Source organism: Nomascus leucogenys, chromosome 10, assembly GCF_006542625.1.
Source record: "Nomascus leucogenys isolate Asia chromosome 10, Asia_NLE_v1, whole genome shotgun sequence".
NCBI classification, from domain to species: domain Eukaryota; kingdom Metazoa; phylum Chordata; class Mammalia; order Primates; family Hylobatidae; genus Nomascus; species Nomascus leucogenys.
Window position 1 is genome coordinate 89,672,177 of NC_044390.1, and position 16,251 is coordinate 89,688,427.

The 16,251-nt window shown below is 43.6% G+C and overlaps 1 protein-coding gene across 3 annotated transcripts in view; it reads right to left on the reverse strand.

The window, feature by feature from the left end:
- ZCCHC8 (zinc finger CCHC-type containing 8) overlaps positions 1-14,478 on the reverse strand; it is a 29,766-nt gene extending 15,288 nt beyond the window's left edge. For 2 of the 3 annotated variants that reach the window (XM_030821566.1, XM_003280700.3), the window contains exons 1-5: positions 14,047-14,478; positions 12,261-12,303; positions 6,169-6,243; positions 3,594-3,699; positions 2,539-2,616 (exon numbers count right to left, since the gene is read on the reverse strand). In XM_030821566.1, coding sequence (XP_030677426.1) covers positions 2,539-2,616; positions 3,594-3,699; positions 6,169-6,243; positions 12,261-12,303; positions 14,047-14,245 — 501 coding nt within the window. In that variant the 5' untranslated portion in view covers positions 14,246-14,478. The remainder of the gene's footprint in view (positions 1-2,538; positions 2,617-3,593; positions 3,700-6,168; positions 6,244-12,260; positions 12,304-14,046) is intronic. The other variant, XM_030821567.1, reaches the window with a different exon arrangement.
- Positions 14,479-16,251: the final 1,773 nt, after the last annotated feature.

Consider the following 16,251-nt stretch of genomic DNA (forward strand, 5'->3'; position numbering starts at 1 on the left):
TTGCCACTCGCTAACCCACTGGCGAGTTACTTAGCTTTCCATCTCTGTTTCCTCATCTGTACAACTGAAGCCTAAGAGCACCTTCATGAGTAATACCTTTAATGAGCTTAGAACTTACATGGCAGGTAGTGCTCCTGCCTTGGGGCTTTCTACTTACCCTTCCTACTGCCTGGAGTGCCCCATTCAAAGCACAGCCTCCACTCACTTCCTCAATTCATCCAAGGTTCGGCTCAGAGAGGCTGTCAGTCACTATACAAACCACCTACCCCACAGCTACTCTGCTTTCCCTGCTTTATTTTTCTTCAGGGCACTACCTTCCCTGACTACAGTGTAATTCGATCAGAGCCGGGACTTTGCCCTTCTTTTCACTGCTGTCTCCCTGGAACCTAGAAGGATCCCTGGGACAAAACAGCATTCACTAAATATTTTCGTATTTTTTAAAGGTCTAAATTAATAAATAAACAAAATTCCCAGTTTCTAGGCAAGTGCCACTTTCAATCCCAGAAACTTAGGGTCAGAAGGAAAATGAAAAACTACCTCATTCAAATTCAGAAATTTTTCTTTAAAGTGTCCTGATAACATCTCAGTCCCTATTTGACTCCAGTAATACTGAATTCACTTTTATAAATGAGAAGTGCCATTTCACTTTTTTTTTCTTTTTTTTTTGAAAGCCAGGTCATATCATTTTTCACATCTCTGATAGAAACTTGAACTTTCTAAAGGTTGAGTTGAAATGTACCTTCTTATACTCAATTCAATCACTGGTCTTAATTCTGCCACTTGGCCCTTTAAAGGGTGATTTAAAATAACTTTTAGTCTTTTACAAATAACAACCTTTATCCTATTTGTAGAGATGTGACATCCTTTGTAAATTTTCCTTTCAATAAAGTTTGTGGGCTCTTCGTCATCCCAGTAGGCCCGTATCTCTTTCTTTTTTATATACACATATGTATCTATACATATATATATATATATTTTGTTTGTTTGCTTGTTTTCTGAGACAGGGTCTTGCTCTGTCACCTAGACTGGAGTGCAGTGGCACAATCATGGCTCACTGCAGCCTTGACCTCAAGCAGTCCTCCCACTTCAGCCTCCTGAGTAGCTGGGACTATAGGTCCATGCCACCACACTTGGCTAATTTTTTTTTTTTTTTTGAGACAGAGTCTCCCTCTGTTGTCCAGGCTGGAGTGCAGTGGCGAATCTTGGCTCACTGCAGCCTCAGTCTCTTGGGTTCAAAGCAATTTCCATGACTCAGTCTCCTGGGTTCAAAGCAATTTCCATGACTCAGTCTCCTGAGTAGCTGGGACTACAGGTGTGCACCACCACATCTGGCTAATTTTTGTATTTTCAGTAGAGACAAGGTTTCACCATGACAGCCAGGCTGGTCTCGAACTCCTGACCTCAAGTGATCCATCAGCCTCAGCCTCCCAAAGTCCTGGGATTACAGGTGTGAGCCACTTCACCCAGCCACATTTGGCTAATTTCTTAAGAATTTTTCATAGAGATGAGTTCTGGCTATGTTGCCCAGGTTAGTCTGGAACTCCTGGACTCAGGTAATCCTTCCACCTTGGCCTCCCAGAACACTGGGGATTACAGGTGTGAGCCACTGCACCCAGCCTAAAATTGTAGTATACTAATACGGGATAATACTACATAAACATGAAAACCAGTTTTCCTTCAATATTATAGAATCCACTATTACATTACCTTTTAAAATATTACATGCTGCGCTGGGCACAGTGGCTCACGTCTGTAATCCCAACACTCTGGGAGGCCAAGGAGGGCAGATCACAAGGTCAGGAGTTCGAGACCAGCCTGGCCAACATGGTGAAACCCTGTCCCTACTAAAAATACAAAAATTAGCTGGGCGTGGTGGCAGGTGCCTGTAATCCCAGCTACTAGGGAGGCTGAGGCAGGAGAATTGCTTGAACCCGGCAGGTGGAGGTTGCAGTGAGCCGAGATTGTGCCATTGCACTCCAGCCTGGGTGACAGGGCAAGACTCCGTCTCAAAAAAAAAAAAAAAAAAAAAAAAATTATAAGCTGCAAAATCATACTACTACATTGTATTAACACTAATGAATTTTGCATAGGTATTGAAAGGCTGTAGCCTAAATGTAGGTCATCCCTGATAACTTCTTCTATTTTTCACCCACCATTTGAGACTGTCAACACTTTAAATTCCAAATTTGCCATATGTTCTATTAGCTATCTATCCCTCTCAGCTTTAGCCATGTATAAGGTCAACAAGCATGCTTTCTATATCTTCGTCCAACTTCTTGAATAAACAAAGTGGTTGGTCAATACAAAAACAAAGTTCTCCAAAGTATGTTTACTGTGCCCCAGGTCACAACGCAACCATTATTAAAAAGCAAACTGTAATATTTAGAGGCTAAAGTCCAAACTGCTATTTACCACAAAAAGATGCTGTTATCAAGTGAAGATATATGACTACACTACTTTATCTTTTAAACGCCACCCAGTTGACATAGGATAGGAAACACCTATTGGCAGAATTCAAACTGAAATGTCCAAACTTACGCTGAAAGCTTCCTTGTTGTTTTTAATGGCACAGGACTCTTCCACTTTGTGGTCCTCCTCTAGCACAATACTGGATGGCTAATACAAAGAAAAACACACATTACAACGGGTAACCAATTTTTAACAAGTTTAAATGGAAGTTAGTAAGTTTAGAAATTAAGCTAAGAATGTTTATGAATGACATTTCATGTGGGAGAATGGAAGATGTAAAAGGAGAGCTTCTTCTGAAGCATTAGCATGCACTATGACTTTTTTTTTAACCAATATTAATTATGCCGCTTTCAACACTTAAAACTGGCAAGGCAGATAACCAGAAAGATTAAAAATATATAGTTTTACATTACTGGTCAATACTGATAATATAACCCTCACAGACCTCAAGCCACTACAAAAGTTTCCTTGAATCAAAAATAATATTCAGTATGGTTTTTATTGTTAAATGTATTTTGTTTGCTGAATCTTTAAAAATTGTACAGAATACATAAAAACCAAAGGCAATAAAAAACGTAATCAATCAGAACACTGTTCTCCAAAGGATAAACAGCTAAAGTTCCTTGTTTGAGAAATTCTACTTACCTTTTTAATTTAAAAAAAAAGACCCAGAAATCTTAACTCTGATTTTCCTCTCTCTCTTTTTTTAAACATAAATGCATGATCTAATATTCACATAGTAAAACTTCTCAGATTTCTTTGGGCACACAATTGATTTTCTAAAAACAAGTAGAGGGAAAAAAGGATAGTCCACAAGCCTGTTTGTTTTAGATAAAATGAATCCATCTTTTATAAACCCCAGAAACTTAGATTTTTTTCTGGCCTAAAATTAATTTTCTGCCCAAAACTACATGTCCAAGTTAGGCAATGTAAAAAGTCTGAGCCACAAGCTAAAAGAACGCCGTGTGGCTAAACCAGTCAGGCTTCAGGAAAAGCAAGCCAGTAGAAGAAGTGGTAAACGGTGTTAATCATTTTGGTTTTGATTAAAGAGGATCCTTGTGGCCCAATAATTGGCAGTGAAACGCATAACTTACTAATCTTAAAGTCTCTTAAATTTGAAATACCTGGGGCAAAAGATTAAAGGAAGTCTTTTCCACATCATTTTTCTGCTGTTCCTCAAATCTTTTTACTAAATTTGATACAAATTCCTCTATTTCTTGATGATATTGCCTGTGTAAGAGGACAAAATGGTCAGAACCCAGACAGAGTAAAACATTCAATAGACTGAAGTCTTATGCATTACTATAAGATGTCAAGTGTGAATGTTGTTGTTTTTCAGAAGTTTAACAAATCACTGACTCTGTAATACTCAGGAACATATTCCTTAAGATAAATTACATATTATTGCCAAGTTAATGCAATAATTATGATAAAGTAACACAGTGATTGGCATAACAACTGTCAATCAGTTGTGCAAAGAATACATGGATTTTATCTATAAATTCTGTATACTTAATTTTTAAATAGATACTACACGTAAATAGTTCAAAATCCAAGAGAAGTAAAAGGGTTACATAACGAAAAGCTCCCTTCCTACCCTGTCTCTTGGCCATCTATTTCTGCAACACAAAGACAGTCCATATATTTAGGTCTTCTACATCCTCCTCCCAGAGATTCTTTTTTTTTTTTTTTTTTTTTTTTTGAGACAGAGTCTCGCTCTGTCACCCAGGCTGGAGTGTGGTGGCGCGATCTCGGCTCACTGCAAGCTCCGCCTCCCGGGTTCACGCCATTCTCCTGCCTCAGCCTCTCCGAGTAGCTGGGACTATAGGCGCCCGCCACCACACCCGGCTAATTTTTTTTGTATTTTTAGTAGAGACGGGGTTTCACCGTGGTCTCGATCTCCTGACCTCGTGATCCGCCCGCCTCGGCCTCCCAAAGTGCTGGGATTACAAGCGTGAGCCACCGCGCCCGGCCCAGAGATTCTTAATACATACGTAAGGAAACGCCAATATAAATATGAAACTGGAAAAGATAAAATCAAAATGCAAAGCAAGAAAAAATACTGAGATCTGCTTTCCCCAGCCCTCCAGGTCAAGAACCAAGCTCATCATATATTCAGTAGTGCTCAGTTCAGGAGGTGTCAAAGGAGCCCAAGTCTTATTACCATGTAATCGGGGAGCCATAATGTCTCAGACTCAGTTTCCTTCTCACAGACTTGATGATTTTTTAGGTATCTTGTAGCTCTGACATTTTAAGATTTCTGCAGATGGGCAGATCACTTGAGGTCAGGAGTTCGAGACCAGCCTGGCCAACATGGTGAAACCCCATCTCTACTAAAAATACAAAAATTAGCCAGGCCTGGTGGCAGGCACCTGAGCTACTTGAGAGGCTGAGGCAAGAGAATTGCTTGAACCCAGCAGGTGGAGGTTGTAGTGAGTCAAGACCATGCCACTGTACTCCAGCCTGGGCAAAAAGAGTGAAACTCCATCTCAAAAAAAAAAAAGGCCGGGTGCAGTGGCTCATACCTGTAATCCCAGCACTTTGGGAGGCCGAGATGGGCAGATCACCTGAGGTCGGCAGTTCGAGACCAGCCTGACCAACATGGAGAAACCCCATCTCTACTAAAAATACAAAATTAGCTGGGCATAGTGGTGCATGCCTGTAATCTCAGCTACGTGGGAGGCTGCAGCAGGAGAATCACTTGAACCTGGGAGGCGGAGGTTATGGTGGGCCGAGATTGTGCCACCGCACTCCAGCCTGGGCAACAAGACTGGAACTCCCTCTCAAAAAAAAAAAAAAAAAAAAAAAAAAAAAAGATTTCTGCAGGTGAAACACTAGGTGAATGGTGCAGAAATGAGACCGTCATAAGCTAGAGAGTTACTGATTCTAACCTGGGCATAGGAGGGACAATAGTGCTACAGCCCAGTTGTGCCCAGCACCTTGCTGCTGTATTTAACATCCAGCTTCCCCACCCTCAGAGCCTTGGGTTTCACTTCTGCTGAGATAGGGTAGGTTATGGACCTGGCACTGTTCCTTCTTCTTGACCTTGGTCAGCATTCAGAAGACAACAATATGACTAAGTGACTTTTGAGGGAGCAAGCAACTATGTGAAATGTCTATGACCATGCTCTGAAGAAGGGACAGAGCAAACCATTTTAGAACACTCTGAGCAAGCACTGCAGGAATGCACAGGGTCACCCTAAACCCTGATGCTGATGGTTTGCAAAAGTCTAGTTTTGCTGTTAAAATAAATAATCAAGTGAGTAGGCTTTGAAGATGGTCAACATGGAAAACTCAGTTACCTGATTCAGAAAGAGAAATGGTGAACGTCATTGCTATTGTTACAGTGATGGTGATGATTTTTATTAGAAGCTATTTATTGAGCTCTTAGAGGTGCTCATGTAGCTACCTCATAGGTAGTTACTATGACTATCCTGTTTTCCAGTGAAGTAACGGATGATGCAGCAAAGACCTGTGACCTTCCCAGGTTCACGGACATAGAAAGTAAGAGTCTAGATATTCAGGTCACTGTGACTCCAATGTCCTTGCTCTTAATCATGATTCCTTACGCTTTAACTCCAGGGGCATTTTAAGTAAAATAATAAAAATGATATAAGTACAAATGAAAACAGCATATTTACAGAGAAAATTGTTCCATAAACACATTATTATATTTAGGAGAGGGAAAAAATTACTTACTTTGAAATAGCATTGTTCATGAATAGAATCTGTAATATAGGTCCATCTAACTTAGTATCGTTCACCAATATTCCACTAAAACAGAAGTTAGAACATATCTTAGAAGATATTTAAGTAAAACTTGCATATGTATATATAAAAGCATAACTTTTGTACTTTTTTTTCCTTTTTTGAGACAGGTTCTTACTCTGTCGCTCATGCTGGAGTGCAGTGGCGAGATCTTGGATCACTGCAACCTCCGCCTCCCGAGATCAAGCAATCCCACCTCATCTTCCCAAGCAGCTGGGACCACAGGTGCATACCACCACGTCCAGCAAATTTTTGTATGTTTTGTGCAGACAGGGTTTTGCCATGTTGGCCAGGGTGGTCTCGAACTCCTGAGCTCAAGGGATCCACCTGCCTCGGCCTCCCCAAGTGCTGGGATTATAGCTGTGAACCATCTCACCAGACTTAAAATTCTTAAGTACCAAAGATCATATAGTATTTTCCACATATTGCAGTTTTCTCAAGAAAATTATAAATTTTCACCAATTTATCTACTTTAATAATTTTATACAGAGGTATCACTTTTTTTTAAATGTTTAACAAAAAATTAAGAACTGCAGTTAATCTTTCAGTTTTCTTTTTTTTTTCTGAGACAGAGTCTGGCTCTTTAGCCCAGGCTGGAGTGCAGTGGCGCAATCTCGGCTCACTGCAAGCTCCGCCTCCCGGGTTCACGCCATTCTCCTGCCTCAGCCTCTCGAGTAGCTGGGACTACAGGCGCCCAACACTACGCCCGGCTAATTTTTTGTATTTTTAGTAGAGGCGGGGTTTCATAATGGTCTCGATCTCCTGACCTCGTGATCCACCCGCCTCGGCCTCCCAAAGTGCTGGGATTACAGGCGTGAGCCACTGTGCCCAGTCTGTGCCTGTATTTTTCTAAAGGAATCTAAATGAATTTGGCTTGGAAGTATATAGGAAAGAACACTTTATAAATAGACTCTTGGAGGGCAAAGCATATTGTACTAAATATCTCAAATCCAAGATTCTAAAGAAGAGATATAAAAAAGTATACTATTCCTGGATTTGACTTTCAAATACTGCAAAAAACAGAACTAGAATGCAGCCTAGAAACGTGTAATATATCCCATGGGTAACCTGGGGTCAGCTGAATGTCTGATTCTTCCTCTTCTCACCTGCCTCATACTTCTTTTCCTGTACAGCATGTGAAATAAATGTCTCTATTTGGAATTGTCCATATCAAGTAAACAAATTAAATAAGAGGCTGGGCGCAGTGGCTCACGCCTGTAATCCCAGCACTTTGGGAGGCAGAGGCGGGCGGATCACGAGGTCAGGAGTTCGAGACCTGCCTGGCCAACATGGTGAAACCCCGTTTCTACTAAAAACAAAACAAAACAAAAAACAAAAATTAGCCATGCGTGGTGACAAACGCCTGTAAACTCAGCTACTCGGGAGGCTGAGGTGGAGAATTGCTTAAACCCGGGAGGCGGAGGTTGCAGTGAGCCAAGATCGTGCCACTGCACTCCAGCCTGGGTGACAGAGCGAGACTTTGTTTCAAAAAAAAAAAAAAAGGGGCCAGGCATGGTGGCTCGCGCCTGTAATCCCAGTACTTTGGGAGGCCGAGGTGGGTGGATCACAAGGTCAGGAGATGGAGACCATCCTGGCTAACACGGTGAAACCCCAACTCTACTAAAAAACAAAAAATTAGCCGGGTGTGGTGGCACGTGCCTGTGGTCCCAGCTACTCGGGAGGCTGAGGCAGGAGAATCGCTTGAACAGGGGAGGCAGAGGTTGCGGTGAGCTGAAATCGCGCCACTGCACTCCAGCGGGGTGACAGAGCAAGACGCTCGGCCAACCAGGGATGTTTTTAAAAGTCACATGCAGCTGCATGGTTCCTAAATTGAGTCCAGTTTGATGAACCAGCTATAAATATACTCAGTTGGAGAAATTTGAATATGGAGTTGGTAAGAGATATGATTAAGGAAGTCATTGCAGTTATTAGGTGTGACAATTGAGTGGTGGTTATGCATGAAAAAGTCTCTATTTTTAAAAATACACATTGAAATATTTGGGCTGAAATGTGCATGGGATTAGGAGGAGGCAATATGGCAAAAATATTACATGTTAAATTAAGTGAGGAAAATACGGGTGTTAACCATACTGTTCTTTCCATTTTTTGTATATTTTCACAATAAAAGTAAAAGAAGGCCAGGCAAAGTGGCTCATGCCTATAATCCTGCACCTTGGGAGGCTGAGGATGGCAGATCACCTGAGGTCAGGAGGTGGAGACCAGCTTGGCCAATATGGTGAAACCCCATCTCTACCAAAAAATACAAAAATTATCCAGGTGTGGTGGCACACACCTGTAGCCCCAGCTACTCAGGAGACCTAGGTGAAGGAATGGCTTGAACCCAGAAGTCAAAGGCTGCAGTGAGTCAAGATCATGCTGCTGTACTCCAGCCTGGGCAACAGAGTGAGACTCTGGCTCTGTCTCAAAAACAAACAGAAAGTAAAACAAACAAACAAACAAAACCCAACAAAATGTTTATTGATTAAATAAAGAGGAGAGGCCTGGGCACGATGGCTCATGCCCGTAATCCCAGCACTTTGGGAGGCCGAGGCGGGTGGATCATGAGGTCAGGAGTTCGAGACCAGCCTGACCAACATGGAGAAACCCCGTCTCTACTAAAAATACAAAAATTAGCTGGGCATGGTGGTGTGCACCTGTAATCCCAGCTACTCGGGAGGCTGAGGCAGGAAAATCACTTGAACCTGGGAGGCAGAGGTTGCAGTGGGCCAAGATCGCACCACTGCACTACAGCCTGGGTGCGTGAGACGCTGTCTCAAAAAAAAAAAAAAAGAGGAGAAACAGACTAAGCCCAATGTAATACCAGGACTTTGGGAGGCTGAGGCAGGAGGATCACTTGAGCCTAGGAGTTTGAAACCAGCCTGGCAATTTGGCGAAACCCCATCTCTAAGCTAAATACAAAAGTTAGCCAGGTGTGGTGGCATGTTCCTGTGGTTCCAGCTACTCAGGAGGCTGAGATGGGAGGATCACTTGAGCCTGGGAGGTTGAGGCTGCAGTGAGCAGTAACTGCGCAACTACAGTTCAGCCTAGACGACAGAGTGAGAAATTGTCTCAAAAATAAAAAAATTAAAAAAAACAGGAGAAACTTCTGATTATAAGTTTCAAAAATAAGGACTAAATCAAGAGACTTGGGAGTACAAATTTTATCTAAATAATTTCATTTGTCCTTTTTCCTTGGTTTTCTGTACAACGCTTTATCAGCCTGACAATATGGAGGGCACCAATTCTTTTTTTTTTTTTTTTTGAGACGGAGTCTCGCTGTCGCCCAGGCTGGAGTGCAGTGGCGTGATCTTGGCTCACTGCAAATTCCGCCTCCCGGGTTCACGCCATTCTCCTGCCTCAGCCTCCCAAGTAGCTGGGACTACAGGCGCCCACCACCACGCCCAGCTAATTTTTGTATTTTTAGTAGAGACGGGGTTTCACGGTGGTCTCGATCTCCTGACCTCGTGATCCACCCGCCTCGGCCTCCCAAAGTGCTACGATTACAGGCATGAGCCACCGCGGGAGGGCACCAATTCTAAGAAAATACTAATTTATTTTTTTTTTCATGATACTAATCCTTTGTGCTTATAAGCCGGCAAAGCCTATATGATGCGGTAATCATTTGAACTCGGATAAAAATCACCCAATTTAAGATAAATATTAAATGTTTAAATGAATGACTCCATTAGAAAATGTAAGCTTATCTAAATAAAACATTTTTAACATATAAAAATTATGACTTTTATGAGGAATCCTAGTTATATTTAATATACTGAATACCTAATCAAAATTCAGTTTATTTTATTAAGCCTCCCAAGTAGCTGAGACCAGAGACACATGCCACCACATCCAGCTAATTTTTAAAAATTTTTTGTAGAGACAGAGTCTCACCATGTTGTCCAGACTGGTCTCCCACTTCTGGTCTCAAGCAATCCTCCCAAAGTGCTGAGATTACAGGTGTGAGCCATTGTGTCCAGCCAAAAACGAGTTTAGATACACAAAGTGAGCTCACATAGAGAAAGAAGGGTGAGATATGAGGAAGTTAATTTGAAATATTGGCCAGGCGCAGTGGCTCATGCCTGTAATCCCAGCACTTTGGGAGGCCAAGGCGGGCAGATCATGATGTCAGGAGATCAAGACCATCCTGGCCAACACGGTGAAACCCCATCTCTACTAAAAATACAAATAAATTAGCCGGGCATGGTGGCGGGCACCTGTAGTCCCAGCTACTCAGGAGGCTGAGGCAGGAGAAAGGCGAATCGCTTGAACCCAGGAGGCGGAGGCTGCAGTGAGCCGAGATCACGCCACTGCACTCCAGCCTGGGTGACAAAGCAAGACTCCATCTCAAAAAAAAAAAAAAAAAAAAAAAAAATCTGAAATGTTTCTAAATTCTAAAGTTTAGACTTGTAGTCACCACTGCAGCCAGTTATGCCAGGGACTAAAAAATTCATGTGAGGCCAGGTGCAGTGGCTCATGCCTGTGATTTCAGCACTTTGGGAGGTTGAGGTGAACAGATCACTTGAGGCCAGGAGTTCGAGACCAGCCTAGCCAACATAGTGAAACCCCATCTCTACTAAATATATAAAAATTAGCCGAGTGTGGTGGTGGGCACCTGTAATCCCAGCTACTCAGGAGGCTGAGGCAGGAGAATTGCTTGAACCCAGGAGGTGAAGGTTGCAGTGAGCTGAGATAGTACCACCACAATCTAGCCTGGGGAACAGAGTGAGACTGTCTCAAAAAAATTAAAAAATAAATAAAAAAAAATAAAAAAGTACATGTGAAATTACATCATGGCACCTCCAAATTCTGAAAGCTTGAAAATATAATTTCTTATAATCTGTACTTTAACAAATACTTTAGATTTAGTGACCTGTTAAATAAATTTATATTTTGAGATACCAGAAGTTAGGTGCCTAGGCTGGGCATGGTGGTTTATCCCTGTAATTCCAGCACTTTGGGAGGCCCAGGCAGAAGGATCACTTCAGGCCAGGAGCTTGAGAGCAGCTTGAGTAACATAGCAAGACCCTGACTCTATTAGAAAAAAAAAAAAATTAGCTGGGTGTGGTGGTGTCTGCCTGTAGTCCAAGCTATTTGGGAGGCTGAGGTGGGAGGATCAAGGTTTCAGTGAGCTATAATTGCAACACTGTACACCAGCCTGAGTGACAGAGTGAGATCTTGTCTCAAACAAAAACAAAAACATAAAATCAGATGCCTAAATGCAAATCTACACACTATATCTTTTTCAAAAGCACATTACTTTTTCTTCTAAAATGCTGATTCTTTCATTGTTTCTATTTACGAACAAATTTTAACTATGTAAATAAATCTTCAGCTAGAGTAACACTGTGGTCTTTTTTTTTTTTTTTCAGACGGTGTTTCGCTCTTGTCACTCTCAGCTCACTGCTGCAACCTCTACTTCCCGGGTTCAAGGGATTCTCCTGCCTTAGCCTCCCATGTAGCTGGGATTGCAGACGCCCACCACCATGCCCAGCTTATTTTTGTATTTTTAGTAGAGACAGGGTTTCACCACGTCACCTAGGCTGGTCTCAAACTGACCTCAGTTGATCCACCCACCTCGGCCTCCCAAAGTGCTGGGATTACAGGCGTGAGCCACTGCCCCTGGCCCATTATACTATAATTTTTTCTTTTAGGTGCTGGAATTACAGGCATGAGCCACCAGACCCAGCCAGTATTGTAATCTTACTTCTAACTTTCTAGAAATGTTTGTTAAATAGGAATAGCTAGGTTAACAACTTGCCTATTCTGAACATTAAGTAAACATTTTCTGGATTTTGTTTCATCCTTCCATCCAATAAATGAGCTTACAATTTTAATCCACTTATGAGAATTCAGACCTTATCCCCACAAATAAAGAACTATTACTTTGACTTCTTCAGAGTATGCTAAACAAATAAAAATGATACAAAAATCCCATACACTTTTTACAATGAAATTCTGATTAAATATTAATATCAGGATAAATAATAAGGGACAACTATGGAGTAATTTCAAAAATCTCATACCTCGGTCGAGTCAGAATGTTCAATTTTCGTTTAAGTTCTTGATGTTATTATTTGTTAAGGAAGATAAACCCTCATTTAACAACGCAGATCATAAAATTCAACTACTACTTCTCTCACTTTTGGTGTCAGAATACTATAAAGATAAAAGACCCACGGATATTTTGAGGATGACACACTTATTGAGCTTCTATTTTGTTGCAAGGGTAGGCTTTTGAAACCCAAAATTAAAATACGGTTTTTATCCTTTCGAACATATATTCTAAGGCACGATCCTGAAGTTCAACAGACTAACAAACTGAACCAAAAACATTATTAAAGCATCAGTGTTCCTGTCAAACCTTTCAACAACCACTATGTGATAAAGAGAATGTAGTATAACGAGCTGTTAACAACTTTAGAATCTGGAATAAATCTATGGATGTCCACTGTAGAATCCTTTCAACTTTTTTTTTTTTTTTGAGACAAAGTCTCACCCTGTCGCCCAGGCTGGAGTGCAATGGTGTGATCTTGGCTCACTGCAACCTCCGCCTCCCAGGCTCAAGGGATTCTCCTGCCTCAGCCTCCTGAGTAGCTGGGATTACAAGCACGCGCCACCACGCCCGGCTAATTTTGTATTTTTAGTAGAGACGGGGTTTCACCATGTTGGCCAGGCTGGTCTCGAACTTTTGACCTCGTCATCCGCCCACCTCGGCCTCCCAAAGTGCTGGGATTACAGGCGTGAGCCACAGCGCCCGGCCTCAACTTTTTGTATTCTTAAAATTTTCCTCACAATGTGGAGGAAGACATTCTGAAAAAATAAATCGGGCTTCACAAACCTTAAAAGCTGGTATACTGGCTGGGCGCGGTGGCAGGCGCCTGTAATCCCAGCTATTCAGGAGGCTGAGGCAGGAGAATCGCTTGAACCCTGGAGGCGGAGGTTGCAGTGAGCGGAGATTGCACCACTGCACTCCAGCCTGGGCAACAGAGTGAGACTCCATTCCCCCACTCCGTCCCCCTAAAAAAGCTAACATATCAGCCACTTTAAAATTTCCTTTTAAAATTTCTCTACAAATTTTAAAAGGAAAACTACCCGAACCAAAGTTATCTATCTACCTATAAAACTCTAAGAACGTAAAAAAAACCATACTAGCAAATCAAGAAAAATCTGCAATCTTGTAACTCAAGTCTAACAGAAACTTCTTTGGCGCGTTTTCCCCAAGGCGCTGCAAAGCATCTTCAGCACGGAAGCGAGCTCCGAGTGGAAGAACTCTAAGATTAATCCCCAATTTTAATCAAGCAATTAACCAATTATCTCAGCACACCCGGATTCCTTGAGGCCCCCAACTCTGCATTCTGGGACCACTAGCGTTTGCCCCGGTATAAAAACCGATCCCGCGTATAAGCAGCCGGTATTTCATCACCTACAACTATAACATGACGGCACAACTTGAGCGTGGCTGCAAAATATGAAACCTTATCACGACCTCAAACAGAGGGGGGCAATTAGGGGCTTGTGTACAACCTGTCAGGTGAGCAGCCTAAAATAACCCTAAACACGGCACCCGGGTGGGAGGCAGGAGTGGGTCTGGTCAGGAGACGGCCTCCCTGAGGGGAAGAGGTCTGCGCCGAGGCGCCAGGGCAGCCTGCGCGCCCCGAACCCTAGACTCTCGGCCCGCCGGCAGGTGACAGAAATCATTTGGAATTCTGGCCCTCCTGGAACTTCCGCCCGCGCCCTCGCCCTCGCCCTCGCCCGGCGCTGCCCCGGCCCCACACCCGGGTGACAGGGCCCAGCGAGCGGAAAGGATATTCTCGGCGCGGAGGTGCTCGATGGTCTCCTCGCACTGCCGAAGCCGCTCCCGTAGCTCCGCGTCGCCGACCCCATTTTCGTCCTCCTCGTCGCCGTCGTCGTCCTTGAAGCGAGTGTGAACCGGCTTCGGAATCGACTCCTCTGGGTGGTCGAACGGCTCGAACAGCTCTAGGTCGCCAAAATACACCTCTGCGGCCATTTTGGGCTGTGGAAAAGATTCGAGAGGAGGCGGAGCTGGCCACCAGGGCTGGGGGAAGAAGGTTGGAAGGCGGCACCACTCTCCAGAGCTCTGGCCGCACGGAGCCACCCGCTAGGGTTTTCTCCAGACGCAGGCCGCGAAAGCTGCACACGGGGCGGGGCCAGTCGCTAGAGACTACAACTCCCAGAATGCAGCGGGGCCTATCGGGCTAGCGATTGCCCGGGGGACGGCATGCTGGGACGTGTGGTTTCTAAGCGACTGGCACTCATTGTCTCCATTGCATCCTGGGATTGGTGCTTTTTGAAACGTGAAGAAAGCTGGAGTAGGTTAGAATGCGCTAAAGCAATCTGGGGGCAGGGCGCGGTGGCTCACGCTTGTAATCCCAACTATTCGGGAGGCAGAGGCGGGAGGATCACGTGAGCCCAGGAGTTGGAGACCACCCTGGGCAACAGAGCGAGACCCAGACACTACAAAAAATATAAAAATTAGCTGGGAGATTGTAGTCCCAGGTACTCGGCAGGCTGAGACGGGAGGGTTTGAGCCCAAGAGGTCGAGGCTGCATTGGGCCCAGATGGCGCCACTGCACACCAGCCTGGGCGACAAAGCAAGACCCTGTCTCAAAAAGAAAAACAAAAACAAAAACCAGTATGGGATGTTCCTGTTAGGCAACTAAGGGTGAAAAATCAGAGCACGACGCATAGCTTCTCACAGATTCTGGTGTGCGTGCCACACGTGAGAATAAGGAACTCCATAGCCTGAAAGGGAACTGAATAAAAATAAATATAAAAGAGAATAAGAAACTCCAGCTTTGCTACAGAGATCACTGTTGTAGATTAGTTTATTGAGCTTGCTTCGTTTTTAATGCAAGATTAGCTAGATTCAACTATTTTAGTCTGTTGAGGCTTTCTGTGGTTTCTCTTGTTCAATCACTTGTTCATTCAATCACATTATTTACTTACATCTTCAACGGGCACTTCTCTAGGACCTGAGTATGCAAGAGTAACCACAATAGAGTAATTCCTCCTCTCACGAAGGCTGTAGTCCACAAAAAGCAACAAAAACCCCGTAATTATAAATGTTCCTGTTCTTGGGTCGAGATGGTTGTTGATGGATATTGATCACACAAAGAAATGTGGGCCGGGCGTGGTGGCTCACATCTGTAATCCCAGGACTTTGGGAGGCCGAGGCGGGCGGATCACGAGGTCAGAAATTCAAGACGAGCATGACCAACAAGGAGAAACCCCGTCTCTACTAAAAATACAAAAATTAGCCAGGCGTAGTGGTGCATGCCTGTAATCCCAGCTATTCAGGAGGCTGAGGCAGTAGAATCGCTTGAACCCGGGAGGCAGAGGTTGCAGTGAGCCGAAATCGTGCCACTGCACTCCAGCCTGAGTGACAGAGCAAGACTCTGTCTCAAAAAAGAAAAAAAAAAAAGGTGAAAAACACAGTAAGTTACGAATATTTAACAAACACCCTAGTCTGTGGGAGTCAGTGAAGTGGGGAAGTGAGACTTTAAGGATGGGCAAAGTTGGGGGTGGGAGGATGGAAGTGTGTCTTAGGTGTAAGAACCACCATGTTGAGTGAAAAGGCAGAGTGGAGCAAGATGAGGCTGGAACACTACTAGGTCAGTACTCAAAGGCCCTTAAGGAAGCCTCTCTCCATTTACAACACTGGGAAGTCATTTACACATTTTACTTTTTTTTTTTCTTTTTGTGGACAACGTGATCTCCCTATATTGCCCAGGCAGGTCTTGAACTTCTGAGCTAAAGCTATCCTCCTGCCTCTGCCTCCCTAAATACTGGGATTACAGGAATGACCTACTGTGCCTGGCCATTTAAATTTTTTTTTTTTGAAATTTTATTTTTTGAGACAGAGTCTCACTCTGTCACCCAGGCTGGGGTGCAGTGGCATGATCTCGGCTCACTGCAACCTCTGCCTCCCAGGTTTACTTTCACTGAAACATCTGCATGAGGCTGGGCACGGTGGCTCACGCCTGTAATCCCAGC